This window comes from Ipomoea triloba, chromosome 13 (assembly GCF_003576645.1).
Source record: "Ipomoea triloba cultivar NCNSP0323 chromosome 13, ASM357664v1".
In the NCBI taxonomy this organism is placed as follows: Eukaryota; Viridiplantae; Streptophyta; class Magnoliopsida; order Solanales; family Convolvulaceae; genus Ipomoea; species Ipomoea triloba.
Window position 1 is genome coordinate 8606835 of NC_044928.1, and position 12050 is coordinate 8618884.

The 12050-nt window shown below is 35.2% G+C and overlaps 1 protein-coding gene across 1 annotated transcript; it reads left to right on the plus strand.

Annotated features, from left to right (window-relative positions):
- Nucleotides 1-2762: 2762 nt before the first annotated feature.
- LOC116001751 (14 kDa proline-rich protein DC2.15-like) lies at nt 2763-3437 on the plus strand. Its single transcript, XM_031241687.1, has one exon. The coding sequence runs from the start codon at nt 2815-2817 to the stop codon at nt 3214-3216; it is 402 nt and encodes a 133-aa protein (XP_031097547.1). The 5' UTR covers nt 2763-2814; the 3' UTR covers nt 3217-3437.
- The last annotated feature ends 8613 nt before the right edge of the window (nt 3438-12050 follow it).

Sequence of the window (12050 nt, forward strand, 5' to 3'; positions counted from 1 at the left end):
CTCCACTAAGACTCGAACCCACTCCCATCATTCATGTGGGCCGTCTTTTATCCAATTTTATATGTCCAGAAAAAAAAAATTAATGAAACAAGGAGAGTATTTAATTGACTTTTACAAATATACTGAAAACGTTTTTACTAGTCATGTATCATATAGCCGTAAGAAAAGACCTTTTCATTATTCTGTATCTGACCTACCATGATATCAATGGTTATTGTGGGGATGAGGTCTATACAGTTGTCTGGATCACGGTCTAAAAACGATGTTATTTTGCTTAATTTTTATTTTTTTTGCGCGTCCAACTGCAACAATAACTCATAATGACATTATTCTAAAACATAATGTAAATTATTATAAAGCATACTGTACGTTATTTTAAACATAATGTACATTAATTTAGCTAAGATGTTTCATTATTCTGACACGCAATTTACATTATTTTAACACATAGTGTACATTATCCTAACACGTAATGTACATTATTTTAAAACATAATTTATATTATTTTTACTTATAATATTCACGACGATATTCTGAACTGTGGTCCACATAATAATTTGTCCCTATGATATATCTATAATAAAAATAGGTGAGAATCGAAAATTTTGATTGATTAATAATATAAGAATTTGAGATATAAATTAATTTGTAATTTAAGTTATGCAAATAAAGTCTCCATAATATCTATCTATCTAGGCATGAAAAATAAACATTAGATTTGACAATGACCTTCGTATGTCGACGACGAAAAAAAAATGATGAAAATAATACGGTGAATTGGTGCCAACTTTATCAATCAATTCAATTACTGTCATTGCTGACCACCATTCTCAATAGTATATCTTGAAATCTAGAAGCTTCATAAACAAATAGATTTAGCTTCTTCTTTTGGGTACAATTATCGAGCTTCGATCATGTTATAACTCATTTAGAAGGGTAACAGGGGTGTCGCAAATTATATCGTGGACCGTGGTCCACAATGCATTGTGGACCGTGCATTAAAACGACGTCGTTTTGATTAATAAAAACAGACGGATGAATTCGCGTCGCTCACTTTCAGTTCATATACACTGTAGTTATATTTCAACACAACTGCAGTTACATTTCAATACAACTACAGTTACATTTTGATATAACTACAGTTTCATTCGATAATATAAAAACACAAATGTGAAACTGTTATTCAGTATCTGTTCATATACACTGCAGTTACATTTCAACACAACTACAGTTACATTTCGATATAACTACAGTTTCATTCGATAATATAAAACACAAATGTGAAACTGTTATTCAGTATCTGTTCATATTCAGTGCAATTACATTTCAACACAACTACAGTTACATTTCGATATAACTACAGTTTCATTCGATAATATCAAAACAAATGTAATGCAGTATCTTTTGAGATGAACTGTAGTGTCAATTACAGGCTCCGTCTCCCACTTACTGAAACGACGTCGTTTTGGGACCGCGGTCCACGATATAAAAACTGCATGGGTGTAATCACACTATACAGTAATTGACAAATAGATTTATTTTTTAATATATTACGGCGTATATTTTAGTATTAAAGTTATCTTAAAGAAAAACAAAAAGAAGAAGAAATTTTGGTTAAGGATGCTGACAATTGGGTATTGATCACGGGAATGTTTAATTAAATTATTGTTTAATCAGGGTAGATTTGGACGTAATTAGCAGGGAACATGGAAACATGTATTCCCTCTTCACATGCATGGCTTCCAAGAGTTCCGATAATATGCTTCTTTTGCCAGCTAAAATTCTAAGCTATACACATGCTGCTCTAAATTTTTCTTTATTGGGCAACAACTTGGAGAGCTAAGTAGTCCAGTTTACTGCTATTGAAATATGAAGTTAACTGTATTAAAGTATAAAGAAATAAAATTACACATTCGAAATTAACTATAACTTTTGACATTAGTAAGCGCTTAATTTTAACAATTGGTATCAAAGTAAGTCACAAGTTAAAATACGTTAAAAACATGCATGCTATGCTGTTGAGGATGGGGTGTGAGGGAATTGTTAGGACCTGACCCTGCACACAAAAAAATGTAAAACCGGGACGTTGTAGGAATGTAATAAAGGGATATGATGCTATATTGATGGCCACAATATGATCACATCTATATAGTAAACAATGGTCATAAAGACCACTTCTAGGATGTGCACCTTAATTATACATTCGCCTTGTTTGGCAAATGGCTATTAGCTGATGCCGTTAGTTGATTAGGTTAGAAGGTATAATTAATTGATAATATTAGTTGATTGTAGAAAAATGTTTGGTAAATTAGCTGTTAGATGATAGCTGTTTGGTATAATTTCTTTTCTCAAAAGGCTAATTGAAAAAGTTTGCTTTGAGTAGTTTTTTGAAATTTAGTATTTTAGAGTTACAAGAAGCTTATTAACCAAATTTTTTAACCAAGTCAAACAATTAATAATGGTCAAATAGACTAAAATTGACTGATAGGCTAATTATTTACCAAACAGGGCCATTCGGCAAAAGAAATCCAAATATCATAATTGAAGCAAGTTATAACTTATAAGTATATCAATATCATTTGAAAAACATTATTTTCTATTATATATATCATTGTAGCACTATTATAGCTAGCATAATTCTTTAAGAACTTTAACTTTTTCCCATTATTTTTTATGAGTTAATTATATATTATCAACATTAATCCAAATGTTTAATTTACAAGAATCCCCATTCATGGAGCCTATAAATGGGCACCCCTCTTCCTTAAACTTCATCACTAAAATCAAAACCTTAATAATAGTGAGTATTCAGATATGGATTCCAAGAGCACCAGGGCTTTTGCTCTCTTTCTTGTGATCAACATCCTCTTCTTCACTACAGTGAGTGCATGTAACACTTGCCCTAGTCCTAAGCCAAAGCCAAAGCCAAAGCCAACCCCTACCCCTTCATCAAAAGGCAAGTGCCCTACAGATGCCCTAAAATTGGGGGTTTGTGCCAATGTTCTGAATGGGTTGCTCAACATTACAATCGGAAACCCTCCCAAGAAGCCATGCTGCAGTCTCATCGAAAACCTCGTAGACCTCGAAGCCGCTGTGTGCCTTTGCACTGCCATTAAAGCAAACATCCTAGGTATCAACCTTAATATTCCTCTTTCCCTCAGCTTGCTCCTTAATGTCTGCAGCAAGAAGGTTCCAAAGGGCTTCACCTGCCCCTAGATACATCATATAAAGCATATCCATCTCGATATTGATTTGTTTGTTCTGAGATTGTTCGAGCGGTTTGTTTTATTAGGTTGTTTTGGTGCTTCTTGTTTGAGAGTTATTATATATGGTTGAAGTGCATGGTAACATCTTGTTTCCAATGTTTGGAGAGCATGTAATAATTAATTATGCTTATTCTGTGATGTATAAATTTGGAATATTTTACCTTTTGCAAATTTGGATTTATTTTTTCTTAATCTGTGCGGAATAGTTAAATAGTTTTTCTATTTTACATACAGAACATAATCCAACTGAGTTTCAGTTGGGTTCTATTTGGGTGGCAGCTCTCCTAATCCAATCAAGCCTTAGTTGGTCTCATTTGGAGGCAACGCTCCAAAAAGTGTTGATACATAGAAATGAGTTTCAAACTAGAAAAAATATTGAAAAAGATAATTTGAAGGTTCAGTTTGAATCTTAATTTTTTAACATAATTATAATTTTATTAAAAAAAAAAAAGACTCCCAGAAGGTGGACCCGGCGGGTTTTGAATATTCACAATTTTACATTTTAAAAATTCACAATTTGTATACTACGAAAACAAAATGTTAACATATATGTAATTGATTACCTTATTTTGGATTCACAAGTTCCTTTCAAATACTGTAGTTGATTTGATTACCATGTATTGTATTCACAAATTCTCTTCTACAGCATTTATGCGTTTTGACTTAGAAACATAATTTATATTCTCCAAGTTCACAATTCTAATACTAAAAATACATAATTTAAGACCAGGGTCCACACCTTGCAAGCATTGTGTCTTGTACAAGGGCCAAATCCGCCCTTACAGTTAATTTATATCATGTACCAAGGTCTAAGTCCATATGTTTTCTTCTTGAGCTCAATGACATGGGCCCGGGGACCCTCACACCCCACGGACCAGCCTTCCCTCATACGTTCCAACTGGTTTCGCCTTGCCATAGGCTCATCAGGGATGCGACAATAGCACCCAACAAATTGTGGCATTCGAATCGCATAGGCCCGTTTCATAGTCAAGTCCTATACCAGTGACAGGCTCCCAAAACTAAATCGAGTCGGCGTGTCTAACTTGGCCAGGCCTAGCGTCTAAGGCAGAACTCTCCTTATATCCATTGTCACCCCCTTTACCCATCCTTATAGCCATTGTCGCCCCCTGTACCCGTAAAGCAAGCTAACCAGTTAGCCTGTTCATTCATTGGGTGATCTTAACACGGTCACGGAAAATAATCTGTGACAACCTACCAATAATCATCTAAAGTGCACCAAATGATAGAGCTTTGTAATAGTTAGCACATTAAAGCACATAGCACCATAAATTAACCACAAAAAAAAAATACCAAATAACACAATTCACCCCCTTATTAGACCCTTAACCTAGGTATCTTTGGCACCTATCAGGATGCAAACAATGCTTCAGTCAAGGAAGTTTAAGGCACAAACACCAAGTGGGGTCACACCTGGACTCCCACTTCCTCATTTGGTTGGGGCATTTTATCAAACATGTTGTCTACCACTGCTTCTGGACCTAGTCCTTTTGGACTTAGGGTGGGAATGTGGATGAGCAAGACTCATGGAGGCGGATTTTCTCACTACCTCCACTCTCTCAACCTTTCTACTTATCCCGGCCGGCAATAAGCGCAAATCATCTCAAAGCATCATCCACACTTGAGCAATTAAAACCCATGCACAATCTCTAGTTAGGAGCATCCAACTCTTTCAAGCACTAGCCACTCATCCTAGTGGAATTGCACAATTCAAACAAAGATATTGAATCTAAAAGCTAATGAAATTGGAAATTACAATTGAAAAGCAAATTGAAATGTAAATCAAGATAGAAAATAGAAATTACCTAAACAAATGTATTAACAATCCAAAAGTAAATTGCCTTCCAAGATGATCTTCAGTTACAAGCTTGATCTAAGAGCAAAAGTATCCAAAAACTGATCTAAAACTAAGCTAATAACTCTCTCAAAAAAAATCTAATCTAGGTTTTTAAATAGCTTCCCTCCAAAGTACTTCCTCAGAATTCCGCGCTGATTCTTTCCCACGAGCCCGTCCACGAGCGTAGATTCGGTCGTGGACTTATTACTTATAAACTTCTCGCTGTCTTCCATGCTCGTGGACTTGGGGTCGTGGAACTTTCTGTTTTGTTCCCACGAGCTAGTCCACGCTCATGGATATTGGCGTGGAGATCCCAACTATGCCTCATCCCGTGGTTGCTTCCTTGTCTAGTCCATAGACTTCCTCCTTGAGCTCAAACCTACAAGAACCCTCTAAAGTGCGCCAAATAATAGAGCTTTGCAAGGGTTAGCACATTAAAGCACATAGCACCATAAATTATCCTAAAAGGGCATCGAAACAACACATTTTAACCCATATTATACCCTATTTCATAGGTATCTTTGGCACCTATGAATACAGTTCTCATGTGGATTGTGAGCGAAAAGAACCGTACTTTTATTGGTTGGTTCAAGAATAAAGTTCTTAAAGATAATAATGCTTCTGATATTGTACGATGGTTAGCTCATAGTCTTGGTATGCAAGTCATATGTTGTACTGGATATGACATTAATGAGCTTTCTTTTTACACAAAATCTCAAGATGAAATGAGCACTACACAAAATAGTGGAGTTTCTTTGGTTGCAAATTCAATGCAGTTCAGTAGTTCGAAAGATAAAAATCATGTGATTGCAAAGTTGTCATATTATGGTGTGATTGAAGAAATATGGGAGGTCGATTATGTTCAGTTTATTAGAGTGCCGGTGCTCCGATTTAGATGGGTATATAATAAACAAGGTGTGAAAGTTGACGAGTTAGGATTTACACTTGTTGATTTGAATAGGGAAGATCACAAAAATTAGCAATTCATAATGACATCCCAAACAAAATAAATATTTTATGTTAGTGATCCTTGTGATACAAAATGGTCATTTGTCATGCATGGAAAGAGACAAATTATATTAAAAATAGTAATTGTTACTTATATTGAAAAGTTAAAAGGAAAAGTCCAAATTGACTTATCAATCCATTATGTGTTGATTTGACTATAGCTGATCCGACTTGTTTGAGTACTCTATGTACAAAGGTATATAAAATTGTTTGCAATAATATTAAACAAAATCTTGTAATGCATATGCCTCATGGATCTTCGTCAAATCTTCATCCTTGAGTTCTGCCTTGAAGAGTTTTCAAGTATGTGATCTCCCAATCTCCTTGTGTTAAGGCTCCCCCTCAACAGCAACACGTCATGCTTGACTAGAGTGAATTCATGCCCATCATCTCGTAATGAGAGATTTGATCTTGAATTAAAGGTAGGTTTTGTCAAGATATCGTTTTTGCTCTATCAGAGTATACTCTATGGATAAATCTCAATAATCTCAACAACCCCATTGGTAAGGTTGAGCTTGTAGTTAAAGCTGCTGAAATCTTGAAGTGGTTGTAACTGAATAACCGTCTCTGAACAACTTGATTGTACCAGTGTAATTCTTAGTTCCCAGTTCGGTCTTCATATTCTTCAGGTCTTCAGTCTTCAAGTCTTGTGAACTATCTGTTGCACTAGTACAGACTCTACCTATGCTAAATACAATTAGAACTTAGAACTCTTTAGGCTGAACTATCTTTTGATCTATGAAACTTAATACAACCAGGTAGTCTTTTAATATTTTTTCAAAAGATAAAAGTACTTTTTATTAACAATCTCCCCCTGTGTGTAAGTTTCCTAGCAATATAGTAGTCTACTTGAAACAATAGCTTTTAACACAAAGATAGTTCATAGACCAAAAATCTTATGCATTTAAAAACAAAATGTTCATTACAAAAAACAAAGTATCATAAATTTACTACAACTGCCAAATACAAAAGATAAAGTCTTCAAACCAGTAGGCAGCAGCTAGGGTCTTCAATTTCAATCCGCTCTGGGACTTTCTATTTTCTTTTTTGATTTTCTGGTAGGAGATGGAGCTTTCTTTTGGGATGTAGCAGTTGATCTAGTTCTCCTTCTTGGTGCAGAGACAGTTTGGAGAAATATTGAATTTTCTGAACAGGATTAGTATCTACTGCAGGCTTAGCCACTTTCTTCTTTCCTCTGGCTTTCTCTTTAACTTTCATGATCTGAGATAATGGCACCGAATCTTCTTCATCTTCACAGGCCTCTTGTTCATCTCTTATTTGTCCTGTTTCATATTCAGCTTCAAACTCCAGGGGTTCTAAAGTAATGTCTGGTAATTGTGTGATAGGTTCAGTGGTAGGTTCAGCAGAGGTTTGTTCAACATTTGGTTCACAAGGTAGTTCAGGCAGAGTTTCAGTAGCCTCTACAGTTTGGGATTCCTCAGACATTGTGTTCTGAATATCAGTGGGCAAGTGGGATGTGTTCTCTGTAGTCATGAGGGTATGTGAAGATGGTAGTGGTAATATAAGTTCTTGTAATATAAGATGGTATAGGCCCAAAAGGATCAGGACCTTAAAACACTTTAGTTGAAATGTTAGGTGCAATAGAAGTAGGAGAAATCAATGTGTGTGTAGGCAAATCAGATGCTATATCATCAGTAGGATCAACTGGTTCCTTTTTCATAGAGATTAAGGATAATGGTTTTTCAGTAGTAGCGTTTGCTTCAGTTTTATTTTCTTCATCAGTATCTGAAAGCACGATTATCTCCTGAAATTTTGATTTACAGTATAGGAATATTATTTTCAAGTATTCAGCAGATTTCACAGAGACAGCATGCAAACAGAGGAATTTTTAGAAAAACAGTGTGAGAAGGGTTTTAGAATAAACCTTAAGCACCTTCTCCTGGGATGATTCGCCTGACTCCATGGCGAGTGGTTTCAGAAAACCCTTTAGGTAGTCAAGTTTGTTTGCTCTTGAGTAGAAAGACCAAATGGGCTTCCCACCAAGTGGATCCATCCTATTGTTAATGACAAGTACCATTTCTCTCGATGCTGATGATGTATTTCTTTGGGATATTTGTTCATGAGTTTTGAGAAGTCAAAGAACTTGGTAGGATCATGATCCATTTTTGTATGAATGGGAGAAAATCAAACTGCAGCTTGTGAGTTTTGTGGAAATGATGATAATGGCGGAGATGTAGAGTAGTTAGAGAGAGACGATGAGATTTTGGGGATTTTTTGTTACCACATTTTGCAATTGATTTCTGAAGTGTATAAAGGTTGCGGATAGGAGCGACTTCTTCGGGTCACTTTGAGCAACGTGACAGTCGTGGGAAGCGTGCCTTTGATTAACGGTTGTCTTTTCTGTATTTAATGCTCAGGCAGCTTGTTAGGATGGCAGTACATTTTCATAATCATTTAAGCTTAAAGGATAGACTTTAGCAATTACAGAATATATCACATTTTAAAAACAATTATATTTACATTCAAAATTTAATTCAAAGTTAATCAGATAGACAATGTACCATACTCTAAACTAGTTCGAAGATATGGTGCACATACCAAGTTCAGATTTTAATTAGTTGAACTTGACTACGTCGAGAGGTTTTGAAAATATGTCTGCCAATTGCTTGTCAGTTGGTATATAGTGCATCACAATATCTCCATCCTCTACTAGTTCTCTAATGAAGTGATGATGTACGTCAATATGCTTGGTTCGGGAGTGTTGTACATGATTCTTTACAATGTTGATTGCACTTGTGTTATCACAGTGAAGATCTACACTTCTGAACTTGATACCATAGTCGTTCAGCATTTGATTCATCCATAGTAGTTGAGTGCAACAACTCCCTACTGCAATGTACTCTACTTCGGCAGTTGATAGTGAAATAGAGTTTTGTTTCTTGTTGAACCATGAAACCAAAGTTTTGCCTATAAAGAAACAACCTCCAGAAGTACTTTTTCTGTCTTCGACATTTCCTGCCCAATCAGCATCACTGTACCCAAGTAGTTCAGATCCTGTATCACGTGAATACCAAAACCCATGATTTGTTGTGCCTTTGACATATTTGATAATCTTTTTCACGGCATTTAAGTGCGTCTCTCTAGGATAAGCTTGAAATCGAGCACACAAATCTACGCTGAACATTATGTCTGGTCTACTTGCTGTTAGATACAAAAGGCTTCCAATCATACTTCGGTATAGTTTGCCATCTACTTGTTTTGAAATAGTGTCTTTGGAAACCTTTACAGTAGTAGATAGTGGTGTTTTTGCTTCCTTTGTTCCTTCCAGCCTGAATCTCTTTACCAAATTGAGAGCATACTTGGTTTGTGAGAGAAATAGCCTAGTTTCCATCTGTTTTACTTGTAATCCCAAGAAGCATGTTAATTCACCAATTATGCTTATCTCGAATTCTTGTTCTATGACTGCGACAAATTGCTTTGCACTAGTTCGAGATATTGATCTGAATACTATATCATCCACATAAACTTGAGCCACTATTATATGATTTGATGATGTTCTTACAAATAGAGTCTTGTCAGCTCCCCCTCGCTTGTAGCCATTCTTTAGAAGGTATTGAGGAAGTGCTTTCTTTATACACATGGTGTAAAAAATGAGGGTCTTCAAAGCCTTTTGGTTGAGCTACAAAGATTTCTTCGTTCAGTAGTCCGTTCAGGAAAGCTATTTTGACATCCATCTATTTTAGTTGAAAGTTCAGTATGCATGAGACAACCAATAAAAGTCTGATGGATTCTGTTTTTTTTTTTTAAAAAAAAGTCTGATGGATTCTAATCTTGCCACTGGTGCAAAGGTCTCATCATGGTCTATTCCTTCAATTCGCGGGTACCCTTGTGCCACCAGTCTTGCCTTATTTATTGCAACATTTCCATGTTCATCTCTCTTATTTTGAAATATCCATTTTGTACCAACAATGTTAGCATTTTGCAAACATGGTACAAGATCCCATACATCATTTCTTTCAAACTATGCTAGTTCGTCTTGCATGGCACGAATCCAATTCTCATCTTGTAGTGCTTCCTTGTAGTTCTTTGGTTCTATCTTGGAAGTGTAGCATGAGTATCCAGATAACTCAAAAAGATTATTCCTCAACATACCGATTGTTCTAACACTTGATGTAGGTGTTCCTAGAATGTTTTTAGCAGGGTGATTCTTCTCAACATGGGCTGGAACTTGCTTTAGTAGTTGAGTGGATTCTGAATCACTGTTTACTTCTTGTTCAATTTCTAGTTCAGACTTGTCTGTTTCAGAGTCTGGTTCAGCCTTTTGTTCTGACTTCTTCACTTGGACAAATTCTTCCTTTTTGTTATCCATCTGAACTTGTTCAGTGGGTGGTTCATAGACCAGTTCATGAGGTTGATCATCAACAATTACATTTATGGATTCTTGAACTGTCTTGATCCTCTTGTTGTATACTCAATATGCTCTGCTATTTGGAGAGTATTCTAGAAACATACCTTCATCAGTCTTTGGCTCAAATTTTCCAACTTTCTCTCTATCATTTAGAGTGTAGCATTTACTTCCAAAGATGAGGAAATAATTCAGATTCGGTTTCCTTCCTCTCCATAGTTCATAGGGTGTCTATGACATTCCAGGTCTAAGAAATACTCGGTTTATAATATGATAGGCTGTGTGAATGGCTTCTGCCCAGAAGGATTGCGGTAAATTCTTACTGTTGATTAAAACCCTGGCCATTTCCTAGATGGTTCGGTTTTTTCATTCAACCACGCCATTTTGATGTGGTGTCTTGGGTGCTGAGAGTTCATGTCCTCTTTGATTTTCAACACAAAAGGATGAGAAATCATGATTTTCGAACTCTCTACCGTGATCGGACTTGATTTTTACTATTTTTACAATGTGAGTATCATTTTCCTTTTGTAGTTTCAGATACAATTTTTCGAACTCCTTGAACGTTTCTGATTTGTTCTTTAGAAACAATACCCAGCAGAACCTTGAGTAATCATCTACACAAACAAAGATATAGCGCTTACCACCAATACTCTCTATTTCCGTTGGACCAATAAGGTCTATGTGAAGGAGTTCCAAGCAGAAAGAGGTGCCAATATGATTGTATGATTTGTGAGATGCTTATGTCTGTTTCCCAAGTTAACAGGGACCACATATACTAGGACTTTTTATTTTGAACTTTGGAATGCCTCTTACACATTCATGGTTGATCAGTTGATTCATGTCTTGATAATTCATGTGACCAAGTCGTTGATGTCATAGTTCTGTATTATCAATGAATGACCTGCAACACTAGAGATTAGTGGATAAAACATAGCAGTTATCAGTAGATCTTATACCTTCCATGATCATTTCGTTTTTCAAATCCTTGACAATACACATGTATTTTGTAAATCCCACACTAAGCTTTTGATCACACAACTTATTGATGCTGATCAGATTTGCTTTAAGGCCGTGTACAAGCAGAACTTTGTTTAAGAGAGGCTGTGATATCCGGTATTTTTAATTAGTATTACTTATTTTTTTTGACATGGATATAAATAAAATGTATTATTATATAATTTATAATTATATTAATATATAAATATATACCTTAGCATATATACATACGTAACTTATATATATATATATATATATATATATATATATATATGTTAATATATGCTAATATCTGCTAATGTATAGTACAATATGTATTTATATGTTATTATATTTACTATTATATACGTCAATATACTCTAAAGCCATAACTATAAGTCTTCTTAAACTCATATGCTGCGCGCGCGCGTGTGTATATATATATATATATATATATATATATATATATATATATATATATATATATATATACATACATACATACATTAATTCCCCTTAGAGCAGCCACTCACGTATTCGTAAGGAAAAAAAAAACGAGAAGACCTAGTTTCATCATCAT

Bases quoted from the DNA above. Each gene is read 5' to 3' on its own strand.
- LOC116001751 (XM_031241687.1), top strand. From the start codon at position 2,815: ATGGATTCCAAGAGCACCAGGGCTTTTGCTCTCTTTCTTGTGATCAAC.